The following is a 25,394-nucleotide window of genomic DNA, read 5'->3' as shown; positions in this document are numbered from 1 at the left end:
CAGTTCTGCAGCTTGTTTTTAAAGGCCCTCTGTCAAACGGTCGGACCCTTCCTTAACCCACTACCCATCCTCATTTCTCTGACACCAACACACACACCTTCTCCACTAGGCTGACACTTCTCTTTTTATAATATGCCATGTTCCTCCCCACCTTTAGCCCTGTTATGTGCCTCTCTTTTTTATTCACATGAAATATTATATGTTTCAAGTGTACAACATAGCAATTCAACTTTTATGTACCTTATGAATTGATCACCACAATAAGTTTAGTAACCATCTATCACCAAAGTTATTACAATATTATTGATTATATTCCCTATGTTGTATATTATATCTCCGTGACTTATTTATTTTATAACTGGAAGTTTGTACCCCTTCATTCCTTTCGTCCATTTCACCCATACCCCACCCCGCCTCCACTCTGGTGACCACTAGTTTGTTCTCTGTATCTATGGGTCAGCTTCTGTTTTGTTTTGTTTGTTTGTTTTGTGTTTTAGATTCCACATAGAATAGATCATATGGCATTTGTCTTTCTCTGTCTGGCTTGTTTCACTTGGAAAAATGCCCTCAAGGTCCATCCATGTTGTCACAAATGGCAAGATTTCATTCTTTTTTATGGCTGAATAATATTCCTCTGTGTATGTGTGTGTGTGTGTGTGTCATGTTTTCATTATCTCTTCACCTGTCAATGGACATTTGAGTTGTTTCCATATCTTGGCTATTGTAAATAATGCTGCAATGAACGTAAGGGGGCATATATCTTTTCTAATTAGTGTTTTCATTTTCTTCTGATAAATACCCACAAGTGGAATTGCAGGATTGTATGGTAGTTCTATTTTTAATTTTTTGAGGAACCTCCATATGTTTTCCATAGTGAAAACTGGCTGCACCAGTTTACGTTCCCACCAACAGTGCACAAGGGTTTCCTTTTCTCCACATCCTCACCGACACATACTGTTTCTTGTCTTCTTCATAATAGTTATCCTGACAGGTGTCAGGTAATATCTTGTTGTGGTTTGATTTGCATTTCCCTGATGATTAGTGATGTTGAGCATCTTTTCCTGTATCTGTTGGCCTTCTGTATGTCTTCCTTGGAAAAATGCCTGTTCAGGTCCCTTGCTCATTTCTTAATCAGATTATTTTTTTGATATTGAGATATGTGAGTTCTTTATATATTTTGGATATTAAATCCATATCAGATATATCATTTGCAAATATCTTCTCCCATTCAGTAGGCTGCCTTTTCTTTTTTTTTTTTTTTGCCTTTTCTTTTTGTTGATGGTTCCCTTCTCTATGCAAAAGCTTTTTAGTTTGGTGTAGTCCCATTTGTTTATTTTTGTTTTTGTTGCCCTTGCCTGATCCAAAAAATATTGCTAAGACTGATGTCAAAGAGCATACTGCCTATGTTTTCTTCTAAGAGTTTTATGGTATCAGGTCTTAATTTAAGTCTTTAATATATTTTGAGTTTACTTTTGTATATGGTTTAAGAAAGTGATCCAGTTTCATTCTCATGCATGTAGCTGTCCAGTTTTCCCAACATCATTTATTGAAGAGACTGTCTTTCCCCACTGTATATTCTTGGCTCCTTTGTCATAAACTAATTGCCCATATAAGTGTGGGTTTATTTCTGCACTCTTTATTTTTTCCATTGATCTATGTGTCTGTTTTTGTACCAGTACCATACTATTTTGATTACTTATAGCTTTGTAGTATAGTCTCAAGTCTGGGAGTGTGGTGCCTCCAGCTTTGTTCTTCTTTCTCAAGATTGCTTTGGTTATACTGGGTCTTTTGTGGTTCCATACAAGTTTTAGGATTATTTTTTCTAGTTCTGTGAAAAATGCCATAGTTCTAAGAGTTTCTGGGTGGAGTCTTTAAGGTTTTCTATTTATAGTATCATGTCATCTGGAAATAGTGACAGTTTTACTTCTTCCCTTCCAATTTGGATGTTTTTAGTCTCCCTTTCTTGTCTTATTGCTGTGGTTAGGACTTCCATTACTATGTTGAATAAAAGTGGCAAGAGTGGGCATTTTGTATTTTGTTGAGGATTTTTGTATCTATGCTCTTCAGGGATATTGACCTGTAATTTTCTTTTCTTGTGGTGTCTTTGTCTGGTTTTGGTGTCAGGTTAATTCTAGCCTCATAGAATGAATTTGGGAGTGTTCCTTCCTCTTCAGTTTTTTGGAATAGTTTGAGGAAGATAGGTATTAAGTCTTCTTTACATGTTTGGTAGAATTCATCTGTGAAACTGTCTGGTCCTGGACTTTTGTTTGTTGGGAGTTTTTTGATTACTGATTCAGTTTCACTGCTAGTGATGGGTCTGTTCAGATTTTCCATTTCTTCCGGATTCAGTCTTGGGAGATTTGTGTCTCTAGGAATTTATCCATTTTTTCTAGGTTGTCCAATTTGCTGGCATATAATTGTTCGCAGTAATCTCTTACGATCTTTTGTATTTCTGTGGTGTCAATTGTAACATTGCCTCTTTCTTTCTTATTTTATTTATTTGGGCCCTCTCTTTTTTTTCCTTGATGAGTCTGGCTGAATTTTTATTAATTTTGTTTATCTTTTCAAGGAACCAGCTCTTAGTTTCATTGGTCTTTTCTATTATTTTTTTAAGTCTCTATTTCATTTATTCCCACTCTGATCTTTATTCGTTCCTTCTACTAATTTTGGGCTTTGTTCCTCGTTTTCTAGTTCCTTTAGGTGTAAGTTTAGATTGTTTATTTGACATTTTTCTTGTTTCTTGAGGTAGGCCTGTATCACTATAAAGTTCCCTCTTAGAATTTCTTTTGAAGTGTCCATAGACTTTGGAAAGTTGTGTTGTCAGTTTCATTTGTCTCAAGGTATTTTTAAATTTCCTCTTTGATTTTCTTTGTTTAGTAGCATGTTGTCTAGCCTCGACATGTTCGTGTTTTTTTCCACTTTTCTTTGTCTAATTGATTTCTAGTTTCATACCTCTTAGTCAGAAAAGATGCTTGGTATGATTTCAGTCCTCTTAAATTTATTGAGACTTGTTTTGTGTCCTAGCATGTGATCACTCTTGGAGAATGTTCCATGTGCATTTGAAAATAGCGTGTATTCTGCTGGTGTGGGATAAAATGTTCTGTATATATCTATTAGGTGCATCTGGACTAAAGTGTTATTTAACACTAGTGTTTCATTATTGATTTTCTGTCTGGTTGATCTATCCATTGATGTAAATTGGGTGTTAAAGTCCTCTACTATTATTGTATTACTGTCAATTTCTCCCTTTTTTGTCTGTTAATATTTGTTTTACATGTTCAGGTGCTCCTATGTTGGGAGCATAAATATTGGTGGGTGTTATATCCTCTTGTTGGATTGACCCCTTTATCAATACGTAATGCCTTTTCTGTCTTTTCTTACAGTCTTGGTTTTAAAGGCTATTTTATCTTATATGAGTATTGCTACCCCAGCTTTCTTTTTGTTTCCATTTGGATGGAATATCTTTTTTCCATTCTTTCACTTTCAGCCTATGTGTTTTTAGGTTTGAAGTGAGTCTCTTACAGGAAGCATATAGATGAGTTCTATTTTCTCATCCATTCAGACACCTTATGTATTTTGATTGGAGCATTTAAACCATTTACATTTAAAGGAATTATCGATAGGTACGTACTTAATTGCCATTTTGTTAATTGTTTTTTTGGTTGTTTTTGTAGTTCTCTCTGTTCCTTTCTTCTTTTAATCTCTTCCCTTGTGCTTTGATGATTTTCTTTAGTGTGGTGTTTGGGTTCCTTTTTCTTTATTTTTTGTGTATCTATTGTAGGTTTTTGGTTTGTCATTACTATGAGGTTTATATATTGATCTAGATATACAGCAGATTGTTTTAAGCTGATAGTCACTTAAGTTTCAATGCATTCTAAAAGCAATACATTTTTACTGTCCCCCCACCATGTTTTATGTTCTTGATGTCATATTTTACATCTTTTTACTTTGTGTATCCATTAACTACTTATTTTAGTTATAGTTGATTTTATAACTTTTGTCTTTTAACCTTCATACTAGCTTTCTAAGTGGCTGATCCACTGTCTTTACTATATATTTGCTTTTACCAGTGAGATTTTTTTTTCTTTTATGTATTTTCTTATTTCTAGTTGTGGCCTTTTCTTTTCCACTTAAAGAAGTCTCTTTAACATTTCTTGTAAATCCAGTTTAGTGATGATGAACTCTTAGTTTTTGCTTGTCTGGGAAATGCTTTATCTCTCAATTCTGAATGATAACCTTGCCAGGAAGAGTATTCTTGGTGGTAAAGTTTTTCCTTTCAGCACTTTAAATATATCTTGCCACCCACTTCTGGGTTGCAAATTTTGCTAAAAATTCAGCTGATAACTTTCCCTTGTATGTGACTAGTTGTTTTTCTTTTGCTACCTTTAAAATTTTCTCTTTAACTTTTTCCATTTTAATTATGATATGTCTTGGTGCAGCTCTCATTGGATTCATCATTTTTGAGATTCTCTGTGATTCCTGGACCGGGATATCTGTTTCCTTCCCCAGGTTAGGGAAGTTTTCAGCCATTATGTCTTCAAATAAGTTTTCTGCCCCTTTCTCACTCTCTTCTCCTTCTGGGACCCCTCTAATGTGAATTTTAGTACACTTAAAGCTGTAACAAAGGTCTCTTAAACTATCCTCATTTATAAAAATTGTTTTTTCTTTTTCTGTTCTGCTAGGTTGATTACTACTGCTCTTTCTTCCAGGTCACTGATCCTTTTGTATCATCTAATTTACCCTTGATTTCCTCTAGCATATTTTTCATTTCAGTTATTGTATTTTTTAAACATCTTTATTGGGGTATAATTGCTTTACAATGCTGTGTTAGTTTCTGCTTTATAACAAAGTGAATCAGTTATACATATACATATGTTCCGATATCTCTTCCCTCTTGTGTCTCCCTCCCTCCCACCCTCCCTATCCCACCCCTCCAGGTGGTCACAAAGCACCAAGCTGATCTCCCTGTGCTATGTGGCTGCTTCCCACTAGCTATCTACCTTACGTTTGGTAGTGTATATATGTCCATGCCTCTCTCTTGCTTTGTCACAGTAGTTTTGAGCTCTGATAGTTTTTTTTTAATATCTTAAAACTCTTTGTTGAAGTTCTCACTGCATTCTTCCATTCTTTTCCCAAGTTCAGTGCACATCTTTATGATTATTACCTTGAACTCTTTATCAGGTAGATTGTTTATCTCTATTTTATTTAACTCTTTTTCTGAGTTTTTGTCTTGTTCTTTTGTTTGAAACATATTCCTTTGTCTCCTCATTTTGCCTAATTATCTGTGTTTATTTCTATGTATTAGGTAGGGACTTTATGTCTCCTGATCTTGGAGAAATGACCTTATGTAAAAGATGTCTTATGGGACCCAACAGCATGGTTCTCTCTGGTCTCCAGAGCCAGATGATCCAGGGGTGTCCCCTGTATGGGCTACATGCAGTTGTGGCAAAGCTAACTGCTACTGGTGCGCTGATAGGCATGGTTGGACCCTGGCCAGGCTGGCTGTGCAATCTGGTGGTGTTTAATGCTGCAGGTACACTGGTGGGTAGGGCAGGCCTCAGGCATGGCTGGTTGTGCAACCTGGTAGCTCACAACTGCTATGGGTGCACTGGTGGGTTGGGCGGTCCCCAGCGCTAAGAGGCTAAAGGGAGGATTCCAAAATGGTATCTGCCAGTGCCAGTATCAGCACAGTAGAATGAGCTTACAGTAAGGGCTACCACCAGCATCTATGTCTCCAGGGGAGTCCCAGTTGCCTTCTGCTCCTCTGGGAGGCTCTCCAAGATCAGCAAGTTGGTCTGACCCAGGTGCCTTTCAAATTGCTGCCTCTGTGCTGGTACTTGGAGTGAATGAATTTTTGCACACACCCTTTAAGAGCAGAGTCTCAGTTTCCTTCAGCCCTCCAGCTCTCCTAAATGTAAGCCCCACTGGTTTTCAAAACCAGATGTTTTGAGTGCTTGTCTTCCTGGTGTGGGAACCCTGGGCTGGGGAGTCCATTGTGGAGCCCTCACTCCTTGGGTAGGACATTTGTGTTTATATCCCTCCCACTTATGGGTCACCTTGCCAGGAGCGTGGGTCCCAACTAGACAGAATCTCCACCCCCTTACCTGTCTCGTTGTGGTTCCTTCTTTATATCTTTAGTTATGGAAAATCTTTTCTGCTAGTCTTCAGGTCACTCTCAGAGATGGCTGCTCTGTAAGTAGCTGTAATTTTGGTATGCCCACGGGAGGTGAGTTCAGGATCTTCTTATGCTGCCATCTTGATCCTACCTCCTGTTATGTGCCTCTCTTGACTCTTACTCCCCACAAGCTTGGAATAGTTTCCCACCTCTCTTCTACCAATTAGGATCCTACCTATCTTTCAAGACCCCAGCTGACATTGCATCTCCTCTAAATAGCCTTACCTGATCACTCTAGTCCTCATTGGTCTCCTTGTTTGACCACTTTCAGGGCTTGGTCTGATTGTAGAATACAGCATTTAAAAATATTTCTTGTACTGTTCACTGTTTTACGGATCTTGGCTCCTCAACTGGGAAGCTCTATAAGGAAAGGACCATCTTCTTCCTCTGTTTCCCCTAGCATAGTATTAAGTATATAGCTTGTGATGGATTTGTTAAAAGGAAAGAGAGCCACAGTTATGAAAAGCTTTTGACAAGCACTCCAAGTGCAGTCCTGGCTAGGGAGGGAGGCAGGAGAAATAACTGACCTCACAATTTACTCATCCCAAGCCCATTTCTCCAAAACATCTCCAGTGAGCCTAGCATGAAAATTGCATCTCTTTTTATGAAATTGAGATATTTTTGCTAACTCCTTCAAGGTGACTGAAACTGGAAGCAACTGTTTAAAGGCAATTTGTCAGTGTTCAAGACAACTGCCATTTTATGTAAGACTCTTGATTTCTCTTTCCAAAAAGCAGCAAAATTACACCTCAGACGCCATCTTGGCTGGAACCCAGAGATCTTGAGGGAAGTGGTATGTGAGATATTTGATTTTTTTAACATCACAGAAATCTACCAAATTTTTCAAAGTTTTCAAAATCACAGGAAACTAGAGAAAATAACACTCCAAATATAGATCCTCACATATCAGTCTAGAGCTCTTTTTGGTTTTGCCCACATTTTCTACAGAAACACTACCATCTCCTGGTCATAATGATAGGAAGGAAACATTGCTAATGAGAAACACTACTTTGTATGTGTCACCTAAACTTCAAAATGTATTGAAACACTGCAATCTTTTCATAGCTATAGAAGAGTCTGACTACCACTAGTAATTCCTTTTCAAAAGTGAGTCATTCATGTTCATCTTAGGGACCATCTTAGGGATTTTCTATCCTTGTCTACCTCTCCTCTTCTTCTAAACCGCAACTGGAAGCTTTCTCCTTCTGTGGAAACTTTCAGGTGGTTTTTGTTCTCTTTCCATCCCTTGCACTCAGAATTCACCTCCACATGCTTGCTGACTATCACAGGACTCCCACCCCTCTGAGGTCATCATGTTCCTTCCTGGCATGTCTTTTATGTCTAGAATGTTTCTTCTTGGACAGAAAACCCCTCAGACAGTGGATGGGACAGCATTGACTTTCATACTGGTTTAACAAATTAAGAGTGATGATTCTTAACTGGCCATCTGGGATATCCTGTCAAGGTCAATAATGCCCCATCCTGTTGCTGGGTTGGAGGGTTTTTCATGTGTGTATGAGTCTGGCTCTACAATAAAAATAAGAAATTCCCAGTGAAGCATTTCAGAGCAATTATTTCTTCACGGGTGGTTAAAGCCACTCTTCTTTCAGCCTTGTCCTTCTAACTACTTCAAGGGATGCCATGACTGCCCAGAAACACACCGCTGGGTATGCCCATTACTCTTATTAGAATAGTTTTCATGAAATTAGACTTCAACATTTATGGAAATTAATCTGATTTCTTGACTGACAGTATAAACAGAGGAAAAAGAGAAAGAAGAGTGATAGGCAGAGGAATCATATTTGAATATTATCTACATTATAACCGTAAGAACTTACAAAGTCCAGGTCTCCATGGCGCAGGCAAAGTGGAAAATTGATATAACTATCCAGTTGGTTTAAGCAAATTGCTGGAATAGCTGCATCCACTTTTCCCTTAGCTTTGGCTATTAAAACCAGACCCACGTCTCCTTCTCCCACCAAGTAGTCCAGTCCTCTTTGGATGGGGCCAGGAAGCCAAAGTGGAAAGAAGAAGGATCTTAAACTGACAGCTTTTCATTTCCAGGTTGATAAGACAGTAAGCATTGGTGGATCACTGAGTTTCCCCTTTCCATCCCGCTTGCTCTTTTCCATCTATGAATGTGGTAGCACAGGACTGTACTTTATTTGGGTACTTGGAGTTTTACCACTCCACTTTATGAGTATGTAAATTGCACTGCCTCCCAAAGAAGCAGATATCTGTCCTCTTAAGCATCACTTTAAGCCAAGAGAGAAAAAGGGGTTTAATTAAAACGCAAACTCCTTTTCTAAATAAAGATGAAAAGGAGGAGAGGACTAGCATAATGATGAGAAGTCTAATCATTAGTTTAGAAGGAATGAGCTGAAGGAATCTCTGCAGCCGTTTTAATTATTTGGGTATCTCCAGGACCCTGACTTTAGGAATGATATTATTCCTTTTCTAGGTGTGGGCATAAATTTTCTCTTTCTGCTAGGCTTCACTTGTTTGTTTAATACAGACGCTTTCCTTTGTTAAATGCATAGTACCCTTGTGAGGGTGCCTTAAGTTGGGTTTTCCCCTTTGTAAGCTACTCTTGAGAAGAAGGAAGAAGTGGAGGGAAAGGATGGGAAGAAGAGGGAGGGGGAATAATAGCTAACACTGACATAACAGTGTACCAGGCGCTCTTCTAAGCTCTTTGCATATACTAATTCATTTTCTCTTCACAACCCTATGGGATATGTATTATTGTCTCCATTTTATCAACTGAGGCACAGACAGGTTCATTCACTTGCCCAGAGCCACACAGGTGAGAAGGGGCAGAGCCAGGATTTGGACCCACGCCGTCTGGCTCCAGGCTGTTTTCTTCGCCGTTATTACTATGATGCCTCTCAGCTTGGGGATGTGAAGCAACCTCCGGCACTCTTAACTCTGAGGCTACCGGGAGGAGCAGACTTTGTGATGACTGTGCTCCCAGGGGCCAGATATGCTAACACTTCCAGCAGATTCATTGGGACCACTCTGGGACGCAAAGACCCCATTTCTAACCATGAACTTGGATCTGTTTAACCACATCTCCATTGGAAGAGCAGAATGTGGGTCGTGGGCACTGGGTAAGTTGCTTTATTTCCTCTCCCATGATGCCTTCCTGCAAACATATGCACTCTCACAATGCACTTTTAAAAAAAAACACACATTTCTGATTTTTCTAGATACTTTAGTACTCTTCTTTGGATTTGCCTTGCCACTGTGGGCAGGAGTCCCCCCACCTCCCTTGTCTGTGTCTTAGTATTTCTCAAGCAGATATTTTGTTTAAAATGCTAAGAGCTTGTATTGGCAGCCCAGGCAATAAAGTGCTTTATTTGACAACAAGGTATTTTCTAAAAAAAATTGACTGTCCACTTGATGAGACGCTGGAGGGCATCTTCAATACTATATATCATTATTGGGAGCTCACATGTCTACCAATGCCGAATCCTTATACCAGTGTTCTTTAAAGCTTCCCTCAAATTTCAGCATGCTTGATCCCTCTCCACAGAATTTGTAGAAGTAGATATTTGATGGAAGCCTCCCCAGAGCCATCTGCTTCCATCTCCTCTTTCGTCTCCAGCTTGGGTATTGAGTACTGGCTGTAAAGTGGCCCACCAGGGAACCTGGCAAGTAGTAGGTGGAGACTTCACCATCAGTTTCTTCCTCTCTGCCCTCTCCCACTTTTCTTCAAAAACCCTTAACCATTTGCCTTGATTCTGCTGATTTCAACTTGTTCCTCTGAAAATACAGAGATCAGTTTCCCTTGTCACAGAGATCACTTCCCCCTGTCTCGGGGACTCATTTAAAATTTCTACCTGCCTTATGATTAGAGTAACCATATAATTTATTGTCCAAACCGAGACACTTTTGAAAGTGAGAGAGGCAATCTTAATAATTATGCCTGTCAGAGAAACGGGCATAAAACTGGGCTGTCCCAGATAAATCAGGACCTATGGGCACCCTATTTATGATGTTGTATGTGGTTCAAAAGTGGCCACACGCTGGCGTAGTTTTGCTGTCTGAGGTTGATCTTCATGGTATCTCATAATCTCATTGTACACTTAGTCTTCTTGAGAGAACAGGGTTTACTTCTGTGACCTGCTCCGGCCAACCAGAGATTAATGGGAGCAATGGGAGTTATAAACAGTCTGAATTTTAGCCTAGCTCTTGACCATTTTTCAAATACTTGTTCTCCATTTCTCCCATTACCAGAAAGCCAAGCCATTCTATCTCCATAGGGTACCACTCAGAGTATAATTGAGGTTTGAATAAACAACACATGTGGCTTTTAAGGTTAAATGAATATTGTTTGACATACAGTACACTAGAGTTGTTTTTCATTTTGGTTTTAAAAATTGGTTAAAATTACATCTTGTTGCTTCTCGGAATTAGCTAGAATCCATCTGTCTCCATTAGAATCATTGTTTTTCTTTTTTCTTTTTTTTTTAATGACTTGGCTGAAAAAAGAGGCTTCCTCTCACTCAAGATAATTTGTCCAGTGAATCAGGAAAAAAAGCACAGAAACAGGTTTTTTTTAGGGCTTTGGTGCCTACTTTTTTCTTTTATGTATTTTATGTATGTATATCTACGTTATAATATCTAAGGTATAAGGTATAAGATTGTAAATGGACCAACCTATTTTCAGCTCTCCAGATAGACCCTGCCCCAGCCTAAAGAACCACTAATGTGAACATCTGAGAAGATAATTCAAGTTTAACTATGGTTCATGTATAAAACAACTAAAATGTTGAAACCTTTAGTGGCTACTTTTAGAACATGCAAGCTTAGAGAATGCCATTTTGAAGACTTTGAAAGCTCAAAGGCAATGAAAATACTGAGAGAATACACACACACACACACACACACACACACACACACGCACACGGAAGTAATGGCTCCAGTAGTTTTTGATGAAATGAAATAGTTCAAATTTAGGTACACATAACTGTCTGCAAATGCTTAGGTGGTTATGACACATTCATCTGAACTTGTATTACAGGGTATTTAATAGTCTGTGTGGTAACTGACTTGCCTCGTTGCTTTGCTATCTTGCCTCTCTGCTTATTTAACAGGGACTGTATGCTTCTATATTGCTTTAAGATTCTGTCTGGACTATTAAGTATTTAAAGATACTCTTTAAAAGCCCTTTTAAGACTCTAGGGTCTAAATGCAATAAATTGAGCTTCTTAGAAGGTCATGCTGAATAAACATTTCATGTCAATACCAATCATTAAATCTACATTTAAAAAGGGCATTTCATGAGGAGAGCTATTGTCTCATTTTCCTTTCGTTATTTGTTCTCTTTCGGCTACTTTGGTTAGGCTTGAAACCACACACTATAGCGTTTACATTTTGTTTTGCCATTTTGCTGGCAAATCTTTTCTGGTTTCAAATCTTCTCTCTGGTCCCATATTTTCATTTGGCTCAGGACATAGCTTAGACCCATCACTGCCAGCTAAAACGGAACAAGTAAATCCAAGTCCATATCCACTCAGTCACTGTCGAGGGCAGCGCCATTCCCCAGCTCTCCAGATTGCAACCCTAGAGTCATTTTATACTTTCTCCTTTGCCTTCCTCCTCCTTTATCAAATATTCCATCAGGATCTTATCATTTTCTTGTTATCCGCAGTAGTGTGATTCACCCCTTCTTCTCCATCTAGATTCTCATGACCTATCACATGTTACTACAATAGCTTCCTGGTTGGCCTCCCAGATTCCAGTTACTCCCCAACCAGTCAGCACTCCCTTGCCGGGATAAGCTTCCACAAATATCGTTTATACCATATGCACCTCTACCTAAAAATTGGTAACGGGATCAAATATGAATTCTTCAGCCTCTTTTCGAAGTCCACACAGGAATTATTTACCACCCTGTTATCTCAACAACCCGTCCCCCTCCCTTGCTCCCTCCCACCCTCCTTCCTTTCCTTTCTATCTCTCCACCAGCCCCCTTTCTCTTGTTTCACTTCTGAAGTTTCCACTCAAGCCACACCTTGCTTGCTGTGTCCACTGTGTGACTTGCTATTTCCAAAGCTCTGGTCCTTTGCAAATGCCTTTCCCTCCAGTTGGCAATACCTTCTGCCCATACGACTGTTTATACCCTGCAGTATCTACTTCTAAAAACATGACTTAACAGTTCTTTGGGGATGCTTTCCACGATTACATCTGACTGCTCACTCCACACATTCAATATCTCCTAAGCACGTATATTCCATTTGTGTTTCCAGTTGCTACTCTGTGCGTGTGTTTTTTAGGCTCTTTTCTATATTGATTTCCTGTCCCTCCAAACAGGTTGTAAATGTCTTGAGGGCAAGGGTCCAGCCCTGATTTCTCTTCTCTTTCTGCCTTAGTATCAGGTTTTCCACCCAAGAAGTGTTCAATGTATGTTAACTGACTTTGGGGCATTATTATTTTCTTTTAAAAAAATTTTATTGAAGTATAGTTGATTTACAATGTTGTGTTAATTTCTGCTGTGCAGCAAAGCAGTTCAGTTATATATATATATATATATATATATATATATATATATATATATTCTTTTTCATACTCCTTTCCATTATGGTTTATCACAGAATATTGAATATGGTTCCCTGTGCTATACAGTAGGATCTTGTTGTTTATCCATCCTGTGTATACTGTTTTGCATCTGCTAATCCCAAACTCCCAATCTTTCCCTCCCCCACCTCACCTCCCTCTTGGCAACCACAACTCTGTTCTCTGTGTCTGTGAGTCTGTTTCTGTTTCGTGTTGTATTTTAGGTTCCACATATAAGTGATATCATATGGTATTTGTCTAGACTTCTCTTTCTGACTTACTTCACTTAGTATGATAATCTCTAGGTCCATCCATGTTGCTGCAAATTTCCTTCTTTTTTATGGCTGAGTAATATTCCATTGTATATATGTACCACATCATTTTTATCCATTCATCTGTTGATGGACATTTAGTTTGTTTCCATGTCTTGGCTATTGTAAATAGTCCTGCTGTGAACATTGGGGTGCATGTGTCTTTTCGAATCATAGTTTTGTCTGGGTATATACCCAGGAGTGGGATTGCTGGATCATATGGCAACTCTATTTTTAGCTTTTTGAGGAACCTCCATACTGTTCTTCATAGTGGCTACACCAATTTACATCCCCATCAACAGCGTAAGAGGGTTCCCTTTTCTCCACACCCTCTCCAACATTTAGTATTTGTGGACTTTTTAATGATGGCCATTATGACTTGGGCATTGTTTTTTGACATAAACAAAGGTGAAAGCATCTTCACTCTTACAAAGTTAGTCAGGGTTTCCAGATAGTCTGAGTGTAATCTTTGTCTACCATCTTTACTCAGACATGGAATAACCAGGAAGAGGCAAGTATGCTATTGGCTAAGTACTTAATTCTGTATTTTTTACTGAAGTTCAACTCAGTACATATACTGAGTACCTGATGTGTACCCAGATCACTGACCCCCCACCCCAGAGTTTCTGACTTACTAGGTATGGGGTGGGGTCCAAAATTTTGCATGTCTAACAAGTTCCCAATTTATGCTGATGTTGCTGGTCCGGAGACCACACTTTGAGAACCAGTGATGTAGGTGACACAGAGGGAGGTCTAAGACATGGTCCTTGGTTTCAAGGGATTTACAGTCTCTTTCGGGAGACAAGGCAGGCTCAAGAAACATTTAACAGAAGAAAATATTGTAAACTGTTTAAGTATTCATTCATTCAAGAAATTTTGAATAAGTACTAACTATGTGTCCAGCACTGTTCTAGGTGCTGCGGGTTACATCAGTGAACATGATAGACAAAAATCCTCATTCTCATAGGAGAATTCTAGTGGGAGAAAGAAGACAACAAATAAAATATATAAACTATAAGATACTGTTGAGTCCTAAGATCAAAAAGCAAAGAGGGGGGATAAGAAGTATCAGAGGGGATTTGAAATTTTAGATAGGTGATAAGAGAAGGCCTCCCAAATCTATCATTTGATGAGTATTTATTGAGTGACTATTATGTGTCAGGCACCGTTATAGATCATGGTGATACAGCCATTAATAACACAAATAATAAACCCTGCTCTTATAGAATAGACATACTTATTTGGGAACCAGGAAATCTGAGATTTGGGTTGTAAGCTCTCATCAACTCGCTATGTGAGTAAATGGCTCCTTGCTCTCTCTGAGCCTTGGTTTCTCCACCTGTTACATGGAACAGTTGGACAAAATTATGCCTGAAGTCCTGTACATCTCTAAGGCTACAGAATGCTAAATCCTTGAGGCAATCAGAAATATGTGAGAGAACTTGAGGAAGACTTTGTAGAGGAGGAAAACCTTCATGGTTTTTATAGTCATACAGGAGCTACAGAGTGTGGGAGCTGGGAAAGTAATTTCAGAAGAAAAATAACATGAGCAAAAACATGGAACCAAGAATGGGGGCCACAGTTTCAATGAAGAGTAAAGAGGTCAAAGGGTTCCCATTGTAGAGTAGCTAAGAGAGTTGGGTCGGAGGTAGGTGCTCAGTAAAGATGAGGTGGGGGCTGATAATAGATAGTCTTAGATGGGGACCCACTGAGGGTTTTGTTTGATCAGGAAATGATACGATTATATAATCAAAGTGGTGTTTTAGGAAGATGAATGTAGCAATCATAGTTAAATCTTCAAAATTCATAATTTTTTTCCATAAGATGATCTTTGAATCATGGAGGTTAAAGCCATGCTATGTTTTATGTCGCTACCCGATGATAATATTGGTATCAAATTAATCTTGAGGTCTTTTTCCAGCCCTAAACCAGTAACAGTACTTGAACCAGTAACACATTACTAGTTAGAGTTAGGTTTTGAAAGCTTGGGAGATGAATTAGAATAGAAAATTCTTAATGTTTATACATTTTTGTATTCCGTGTTATCCCATGAAATATATGGTTGAACAGATATTGGGTTATCCTCAACCAGGTACACACACACACACACACAAATAGTACTCATTTAGAGTGGTGCAAATATCTCTAAGACCGAGCTCTTCTCATCTGCTTGTTTGGTCATAGATGATACAAGGCAGTATTTTTGGAGATTATCCTCTTAGTTTTTATCTTTAATCAGCTGAGGAATATCCATATCTGTTGTGAGTTTGCTTTTCTCAAGGCTGAAAGTAAAATCTTCCCCCAAAAGCAGTTAGTCTGGAAGACAGCAACGATAGGGATTCGCTGTTCACAAAGTGGGCTGTGGAGACCCAGAGAAAGGTGTCTCAGACAAAAATAGAAGATATGGGTTATGTAAACACTTTAGCCACAGCAAGTTTTACCTTAACTTTCAGATCAAGTCATAACTTCTCAGAGGCATAATGGTGAATTTAACAAACCATGACAGACTAAATCCTCAAAACTCTCACTTTTGAAGGGTAGTTTAAACACAAGTTGAATATGACCTGTAAAAGACTTAACTATCTTCAGAATAAAATAAGCAAATGTGACAATGATGGCTATATTACAGTGGAAAGTGATTATTTTCCCTTTTATTTTCCAAATTCTGTGTAAAATTGCTGGATGGTCTGTTTTAGAAAGTGGCAACTTTCTTCGGAGTTGTCTTGAAAAATGAGGCACACCCAGGGAGAAATCTTTCAACATTGCTGTTTGAAGGACAGCCACAACAGCTAAAATATGTAAAGAACCTTGGGATCATAGAACCCAAAATGTTAACTGGGTCACAGGTTAATATTTTCCCCTTCTATGTATTATAATTCTTTATTTCTTTTTAATAAACAGGGGATGGAGAATTGTCGTGGGAACATTCTGATGGTGATATCTTCAGGCAACCTGCCAACAGAGAAGCAGTAAGTGTGAATAGCTCAAATAATTCAATACTTCACAGCATCAGGCCAGACTTCCCTCCCTCCATGGGTACTGTCCCAGCAATGCCATAAAAGGGCCCACCTCTAACACCATTTTTCTTCCCTTTCCTCAGAAGTGTGAATGCCATCATCACCAACCTGGAACCATTTAAGTGCATTGTATAATTGGTAACTGGGGCCAGGACATGAACATGAAGAAATCATAGCCCAGCCCTTAGGCACCCTTCATCTAGATTAGAAGTTGGTACCCTTTCGGGATGACTTGCCAAATCTTTGTCTTCTGTAAGGAAGGCAAGTCACCACCCCCAGCCTCAACAGTGAGGACCTTCTGTGGGATCGTAAGGTAGGTCAGCCCATCCTTTGGGCACAGGTACCTTGGACATGTCCATAGAAACCTCCTCTAAGCCTTAGGCTCTCAGTCATACAGCTGGAAGAAAGGAAAGGTAGCAGCCAGATTCCCTTTCTCAACCTGCAACATCTTCTCATTTCTCTTCTTGGTGCTAATCTCAGAATAAGCCTTATGAGCGGGCATCTCTTCATGTATAGTAGTAGCGTCTCTTATTCCTTTTTATTTTGAAGTAATTAACAAAAGAGAATCCCTCCAAGAAATATATGTCTAAGTAGAGCAACACTTCAAACCTCTAAAAATCAGAAAAAGAAGATGTTCCGGTTCAAAGGATCTATCACATTGAGGGACTTTATATGAGTCCATATGGGATTGTATGAAATCATGAGTGTGAAACTTTTGAAAATGGTAAACCACTATAGAATTTAAAGAATCTTTCATCCAATAAAAAGAGTGTAAAAGAAGTACAAAATGTACCAAGGCATTCGTTGCAAATAAATGGGTATTCATCATACCCTCATACAAAAGAAGCATACAGAGCATTCAACGTAGAATTATTTTCATAGAAGCAAGACAAATGGAGACAACCTAAATGCTATCTATAGGGGTTTGGTTAAACACACCCAATCTATAGGACACCATACATTTGTTAAAAAGAATGTGGTACGTCAAAATGTAGTAAAGTGGAGGGATCGCCAAGATACAGTATGTAAGCAAAACAAGGTGCAGGATACAATTTATACTATCATTTCCTTATGTAAAAATTGTGTGTGCATGTGAGTAAATGCATATGAAAAGATCTAGAAGGTCACATACCAATATATTAATTGTGATACTCTCAGAGGGGTGCAAGTGGGCAGGAGGAAAGGTAACGTTTGATTTTTAATTTTGTATCTTATGTATTATTTGATATTTTTCAATGAGCATGAATTAGTTTTGTAATAAATCAAATTTAAATGATTTTTAAAACCCTGGAAATTAGTTCTCAACAAACATTGGATATTAGGGCAAGAGTCTATGGAATTATAGGTCAGGTCCAAGAATCATGAGGGTATGGAAGAAGGTGTTGATCCGGGACCTAATAAAATGATCAATACCAACATCACAGTGTGGCTAAGGCCATCACATATGCCACTTCTGACCTGCATGCCCCCAGCTTGCCAACACCCTCAGCAAGGAGATGAAAGGATTTGTATTTGTTTTATTGTCTAGTCATATTCTTTTCTAGACATTCTTGTTTCCAAATGAATGGAGAAGGATTTGTGAATGGAGTGGAGAATAATACTCTGGATATCTCAAAAAAGCAGCACTCCTGCAAGAGAGCGTGGGCTTCCCAGTTTGTGGGTTAACATAGACCCCGAGGAAAGACTTTCTCCATCCAGCAGTGTATCTGCTTTATACTAAGTGAGATTCCTTCCAGATCCTGATGGGAGATGATGTCAGTCTCCCTGTTCTGTGTTGTGAATTTCCTCAGCCCCAATTTTTTTTTTTTAATCATGGTAGGAAGTCGAGAGTGGCTAAATTAGTAGCTGTCAACCAGATGCCATTCTAAGCCAAAGTTAGGTCTCAGTCACCTTAAGCTGGGTGCCTCAGCCCCCAACACTAAGCACTATGGCCCCTCAGTGGTCTTGCTGGTAATGCCATTAATTAGTCTTTCTTCTTGACTTTGTCTCATGCTGTCCCCACCTCCATCATTGTCTTTCAGCCTCGTTGTTCTTCCTGAACTGCTGGTCATAGGGCTGGACTTAATCTGATACTTCCCGTAGCAAAAGAGGTCAGATATAGAAGGCAGGGCCTTGAAAGAGTTATAGATTTTCAAAGCAGTTCAAGACTTATCTTTAGAAATGAACATTTGCGCCTGGTAGGCCAAAATGTCCAGATGGTTCCACTTTATTATAAATAAATATTTTCCTTTGTTCTACAAGGGATAGATATTGCGGGATATGATTTAAATAATAAATAGCATCTGTAGTAACAGAAAAGTATGTACCTGGCACATAGTTGGCACCCAATAAATATGTGTTGAATGAACAGGCGTGGAAGGTAGAGTGAAATGTATGTGTGTGTGTTGCAAAGGCGGGGGGGGGGTGCTTTTCCTTAATGTTAATGCATAGGACTTTGTCCCAAATCAGAGAGAAATTCTTCCAACTTATTAGAAGGTAGGAGAATCCCTTCCGAAAAGCATTTGCAGGCCCAACTTTCCACATGGGAGAAAAAAACAAACACATTTCTGATTCAGTAGAGTGTCCCTTTCAGTAGACTGTTCCTATTCCTAGGGAACCATCACAACCTCGGGTCAACAGAAACACAGCTGATTGGTTTATTTTGCCAAGTGGGCTCAAAACCATCATTTTAACCAAGTTTTACGAAGTGCACAAAAAGGAGAACCAGTGGTTTAATGATGACTACTTTGTAAAAACCTGAAATGGTTTCTGTTTGATTTCCAGATCATAACTTCATATGAACTGGTCCCTGTACCATCGGGGGAAGTGTGCGGGGGTGGGGTGGGGTGGGGGGGAGGAATGTGAGGAGAAAGAAATAGGCACAGGATGGAAAGCCAAAACATGAAAGCAAGCATAATTTTGTTCTGGACAATAGCCAAACTCCGATTTTGCCCCCAATAGATTACTCAGAGATTTACCATTAGAAAAGTGAAAGAATTTGGCATAGAAACAATATGAAACACATAAAAATCCATGTCTCATTCACATTTTCAGAACAATGCTCTGGATAGGAAACTGGCCTGAGTATCTCCCAGACAGGGATAGTCCTAGGTTACTCATGACTAAGGTGTAATGTGCTCATGGCTGTGTGGATTCGAATGAATTCTGAAGACATTTTTTAAATTAAACTTTTAATTTTGTGAGTAAATGTAGATTCACTTGCAATTGTAAGAGAGAACACAGAGAGATGGCATGCACCCTTTACCCAGTTTCCCCCAATGGTAACATCTTGCAGAACTGTAGCGTAGGATCAAACGAGGAAGGCACTTCTGAGGCCATTTCTAAACTTTCATGTTTTCCTGTTTCTGCCGATAAAACCCTTATATCTTAGACCTTAGAACAAGTAAAGAAGAAACTCCTGGGTAACTTCTTCAATGGCGGAGATTTTCCAACACCAGGAAAGAACTGTGTAACAGCCATCTCAGAAGCCCGAGATATTTGTCAGTCCTTCAAGTCAGTAAATCAAATAATACCAGAATATTGAGCAGAAGAAAACAAAGCCTAGACATGTGATCGCTTCTACCTAACTGGTTTTGACCTGCTCTCTCAAACAGCCTATTCACAGCTGGTTTTAAAGATAAGCTCCAATTTCACTTACAACTCCAAGGCGTTAATGCCTTTTTCTCCTTCGCTATACGTTCCAAGGTCAGAACGGCCCCTGGCCGTTCAGGGGAGCGACTCTGAAAGAGCCATTACTCCTAAATCAAAATCACACACCACCACCCCAACCCTGGGGCTGAAACAGAAGATCCTTTATGTCAGTTATTCTCAACCTTGGCTTCAAATTAGGGTCCCCTGAGGAGTATATAAAAATCCTGATGCCCAGGCCTTACCCCAGACCAATTCCATCGCAATCCCTGGGGTGGGGTTAGTGTTTTTACGGCTCCCCAGGTGATTCTGTGTGCAGCTGAGATGGCGACCAGTGGCGTGTGTGATTGTGAACACTGTAGCAGACTTCTATATGGGAGAGAATTTTTCTTTGGAGCAGCCTTTAAGCAAATGTTTGGGGATCCCTGAGCTTAAGCAGAAGTGATCTCTCCCACGTCGTCCTCTTCCTCTCTCCTTTCCCGCTCTCCCACTCTCCTGCCGTCTCCAAAAGCTCAACTATCACTCTCACTCCAAATAAAACCCCTTTTCTTCTTGGCCTCAGTTTCTCTGTCTGTAAAATAAAAGACTTAGATGAGGTTTGGGGAGGGCTGGGTTGGCCTCTGATCAAAAGCCCTGTGTTCCTTTTTTGTGTGTCTTGAATCATTTTTCTCCCCTTATCATATGTCCAGGATCAGAGTCCCCGGTACCGAAGAACAGCTTTTCAATTCGTGTTCACCCTCATGAATCAGAGAACTCCTTGTACTCGCAGCTTATCGTGGGTCAGCTACCTTCCCTTTCAAATTCTAGCCCCGTCGAACCCCCTCCTTCCAGCATCAGTAGGACACCCACCAGCCAAACTGTCCTCTCTTGTGTTCCTTTGGCAAAACTTTGCCAAACTCCAGAAAGGACAGAACAATCTGTAATGGCCTTTGTGGAATGTGAGTGACTGTGGCAGAAAGAGACATATGAGCCATTGTGGGAATGAAAAATATTTGCACTGAGAATCCTGTCTGTGCGCACGATAATAAATTGGTGCAAACTCTTATTTGTGTGAGTTTTTATAGCAATGCACCAGCATGGGCTCTCCTTAGCTATAGGATAATGTTCTCTTTCTCTTACTTCAGCTCCTGTTCGCTCTCGCCTTCTCTCACCCATGCCTCCCCGCCCCCTAACCAGGAGAGTAATAATAATTCCCAAAGCTAAGTTTGCGACATGTGTGTCTATGGAACATAACTCAGATAAATGTTTTAGGGGATGGTGGGGTCAGGGGATCCCATAACTACCTTCTCAATGTTCCTTGCTATTTCTATCACTGAATATAAGGATATTCCTTTGTAATTGCCTGCAAAAGTTTCTTTCGTGGGACCCACCCCCTTCCCTTACCCCTAACACACAGTGTTATTGGGCTTTAAGCCTTGAGGTTCTATTCTTCATCCGTTCCATCCTCCTCTAACCCCATTCTACTTCATCTCGTGGGTGAGGGGTGGGTAGCAGAATAGTGGGCTCATCGTGTGTCTTGAACCCTTGCTGAAAGAGCAATGATGGGGTTGTCTGTACTACAAGACTCTAAACTTTCATGAGGCACCGCAGCTTTCCTTCGTCCATTCAACAAGGCTTTGATGAGCACCTTCTAGATGCTGGGCACTGTTCTAGGCACTGGAGTTACAGCAGTGAACACAACAAAAGTCCTCACCTCTGTGGAGCTGACATTCTAGTGCCATCCTGCACAGTCCATTCTTCTGTCTATAAAACGTCTGGGGTATCTGTGCCCTGCTCTGTGCCCTCATGCCGTTGCCTGCGTTTGGAGTCTCAGTATCTGTTATCCAGACCAGACTCGCCTCCCACCTCTTCCTCCTATCCGGTTCACCGTACACATTGTCAGGGCTCAATGCTTTTGAAACACAGTTCTGATTTTTTTACATACTTAAAAAAAATAAATCCCTGAAAGGCTTCTACACCCTCACCTCTGTTGCCTACCAAATAAAGTCCTCGCCTCTTAGCCTGTCATTGCAAGTCCTCCATGATCTGGCTCTAACCCACTTTTGGAATGTTATCCTTCGGCTGTTCCCTTTTATGGACTCTATGTTCTCTGCTACACCTTCTCAACTTGGAAATCTCTGCCTGGAATATTCCTCACCGAGTCTGCCTGTAAAAAGTCTACTCATGCTTCATGGCCCAGGTCACAAACCCTCCCCAACTAGAAGCTCTCTGTCTCGTCCTAATTTGCACAGCATTTTATCCTTCTTCTGTGGCCTCTATCACACTCTGCCTTGCCTTGCAGGTGACTGTGTAAATTCTTAAACCTGAAGGTGAGATTCTTGGGAGCAGGAAAGATACTTTACCCTTTTGGGCTATTTTTCTCCCTCAGGAGCTTGTCTGTGAATCTAGTCCAGTCTCCTGCCAGAAGAGAGAGAAATCTCAGCATGCTGCCAGCGCTGTTCTTCCGCCACATCCCAGTTTCTCTGTTGGTTTTGGTGGACATGCAGTTAAGATCAGAGCTCGTCACTAAAAACGATCAAACAGCTTCTAAGGTAGCTAAGTCCATCTCAGTCTTCTCATTGGTAGATTCGGGGGGGCTGAATTTGTCCTTTGTCATTTCACAGAGACATTCTTACCACCGCTCGCACTATGATCCCCCACCAAGCCGACAGGCTGGAGGTCTGCCCCGCTTTCCCGGAGCCAGAAGTCACCGGGGAGCGCTCATGGATTCGCAGCAAGCGTCAGGAACCATCGTGCAGATCGTCATCAATAACAAACACAAGCATGGCCAGGGTAAGGGACGTGCTTCTTTGGTACTGCACCCTGTCGGGGCTTCAGCAGCCCTGGTCTTTGGAGAGCTGGGAAAGGACCCTTTCTCCCATACATATCAGACATTCCCATGTGGATCGCTCAGCATCCGGTCTACCAAGCGAGTGTGGACAAGTGACTCCAGAGGACTGTTAGGACTTTCCTAAATACAGTCCAAAGACCATAGTTTATATTTCAGGAGTATCTGTCCTTATTAAGGACCGAAGGTGAGAAAGCAGTGAACCTGATGCACCCTCCAGCATTTTCTCCGTTGCCTCTGGGGGTTGAAGGTCATTTGGGAAAGTTTGCTGGGGCTTTAACAGAACGAAAGGCGGTTTGTTTTCCAGCAGGACACCCAATATTCAGAGGTAGTCGGCTTTAAACGCCTCTTAAGCTCTCATCTGAACCGTAGAGATAGCAATTCTCACCCCTCATTGCCCCAGCTTCTCCTGGCGCTCTTGTTAAAGGCGCTTATTCCAGGCTTCCCACTCCGAGATTCTAATTCATAGGAGGAGATTATGCTTAGAAGTGAGTAATCCAGTGAGAAATCCAGAAACCTCCTGGCTGAGCACCCACTCGGCCAAGCACGTCCACGGCCTGTTCCTTCCTGCACAGAGTTCTCCAGCCACCGCGTGCACCCCACCCCCGCCGCCTCCCGGCCAGTAGCGGGGGTCGGGGGTGGTGGGGGGAGGAGAAATTCGATCAAACAATTGACTGCTTCTTACTCCTTTAGGCATCCTGTCAACCAGCTCTTCAGAGCAAAAGCTCAGCTGGTTCCTTTTTATGAAACCACAAACATGTTTTGTTTCCTTTAAAGGAAAAACAAATCAAAGGCAGTTCTCTGAATGGGTTAAAAGTAATAAATTATTAAACCAAATGATTGAATAACATGGGTGAAAAACAATCCGTTACAAAGAACTCCTACTATAAATCTCAACAAAGCTGGTCAGGCCAAAGCCAGTTGATCACATCTGTTACTAGTTAGATGTAAATTTCAGATTACAGATAAAAAAATTAAATTGCTTTTGAAACTAACAGGCTTAAAAAAAGAACATTCAAAATAAAACTCTTAATAAAAAATGGTGAGGTATTAGAAGAATTGGAAATATTTACTATTGATCTGGGTTTGATTTGAAATTTATTATTTTGAAATTCCAAGGCATTCTGATATGAATTTATGAAATGAGGAGGAGGAGTTAGGTAAAGATGCAGTTTGGTTTTCAATCCTAAATTGCCTTCAATAGATTCCATTTGCTCTGAAAGTATTTTAAAGCCTTAAAAAACGTGTGGGGAAATGGTCTTTGAAAATCCTAAATCCCATAATTTCCACAGGCCTCTTCATTTTCAGGGCAGAGGCTCATCCCTTGATTTCTCCATGTCCTACAAAAGCCGCAGCTGGTTTTCATTTATTCATTGACCCCATTGATTCGAATGCAGCTGTTCTCTCCTGACCTTTCTCTATTATAGTTCACTGGAGAGTCACTTGTCCCGATCTCCGACTCCCAGCGCCCCAGCTGGATGATCGAAATCATCTTGAGAATTTGTTGGTGGGGAGAAGGCTGTGTTTCCCCCTAGAGAGCTGATCTCACCCTATTGCACTTCAGAGTGTAGGCTCTTACCCAGTGTGGATTATTCCCTTAGTCCAAATGTCTAGGGGACAGGGGACCTGGCTATATAACCCTGGGGGTCCTGCCTGCCCCGCTCCTTAGCCCTCCTGCTAACAATGTGTTCTTCTGTGATACATCTACTTTGTCCCTTGCTAGAGTTCAAGAGGAGAAGCAGCAGGACCCCACCATTCTTGAGTCCAGCCTAAACTTTCTTGAAGCAGAGTCTGCCCCCACACGATCTCGTTGTCTAGAAGGGTGTGTCACTGTCTGGGGAGGAGAGAGAAGAGGGCTTGGCGGGAGAGAGAACAACACATCTGGTCCATCTTGTCCTGTGATTCCATCAACAGTTTAGATTTCAAGCCCCTATTCTATCTCACTGTACGATTAGGAGCTTCTCTGGCTTAGGTTCTTGGAAATCTTTACGTGGATTGACCTGTTAGAGGGGCTAGTACTCTAGCAGCTCTTGCAGAGGACAGGAAAAGGCAGCCGACATCGTCCATATTTCCTAATGTGACCCAGTGGATTTGATGAGAGAAATAGCCCAATGATTCATCCTTCTGAGGCCATTGTCTTGCAGCCAAATCAGTCAGTTCCTAAGAAACGCCCCAAGTGGAGCTACTCCTCCCACCCTCGGCCCGCCTTAAGTGATACAACCCACCCTAGAGATGTTGTTGATTGGGATACCGACAGGTCTCCCTGGGCATGATGAGGTGATGGGAATAATGAGAAACACACCCAGTCCCCGTCATGGCTGGAAATCTCCAGAATGTCTCAGCACTTTCAAAAAAGAGAGAACTCATTCTCAGACCTCCCCATTTGCGGCTCTGTGCAGGTCTTATACTGGAGCTTAGCTCCGTGCCTTACAGTCAAAGCCGGATAGGTCTTGGTTGGTTTGCACTGAAGGATGTTCCTGGGACTCCTTCCCTTCATAGACCCCTCAGCCTGCAGCCCAGACGCTTGCTCTTGCAAACCGCACCCCTCCCCCAGAAAACATGGAGCTGGTGACTTCTCTTCCACTCAGCAAATGTGAGCCCACCAAAGGGTATCTCTAGAGCAGTCAGTGATTCGCTGTAGCCAAATCTCTGCAGCTACTATGAGGATACAGGACGTCGCCAGAAGATTAGAGGCGTAAAAGGCTACCTTTCACCACTTACCCGGGAGGGGTGGGTCCTTTCCTTCTCAGTCTTGTCTCAGCACCTTCCTTCCCACTCGAGAGAGTAAGCCAGCACCATTGAGCTCCGTACCCATCTGTGTTAGCAGATCACATTCTCATAGCATTTGACATTCTGAATGGATTTGCTTCGGAATCTGG

At 40.8% G+C, this 25,394-nt stretch overlaps 1 protein-coding gene across 5 annotated transcripts in view; it reads left to right on the top strand.

Annotated features, from left to right (window-relative positions):
* The window catches only part of CHRDL1 (chordin like 1), a gene marked incomplete at its 3' end in the record, with an annotated part of 114,860 nt that overhangs the window by 74,240 nt on the left and 15,226 nt on the right, over window positions 1-25,394 (top strand). For all 5 annotated transcript variants that reach the window (XM_082681461.1, XM_082681459.1, XM_082681460.1 and 2 more), the window contains exons 7-8: window positions 15,946-16,013; window positions 22,292-22,460. In XM_082681461.1, coding sequence (XP_082537587.1) covers window positions 15,946-16,013; window positions 22,292-22,460 — 237 coding nt within the window. The remainder of the gene's footprint in view (window positions 1-15,945; window positions 16,014-22,291; window positions 22,461-25,394) is intronic.

The sequence above is a fragment of the Grampus griseus genome (assembly GCF_964374135.1).
Source record: "Grampus griseus genome assembly, chromosome: X".
NCBI lineage: Eukaryota > Metazoa > Chordata > Mammalia > Artiodactyla > Delphinidae > Grampus > Grampus griseus.
Note: the sequence above shows the minus strand (reverse complement) of the source record. Positions and strands in the feature narration are given on the sequence as shown.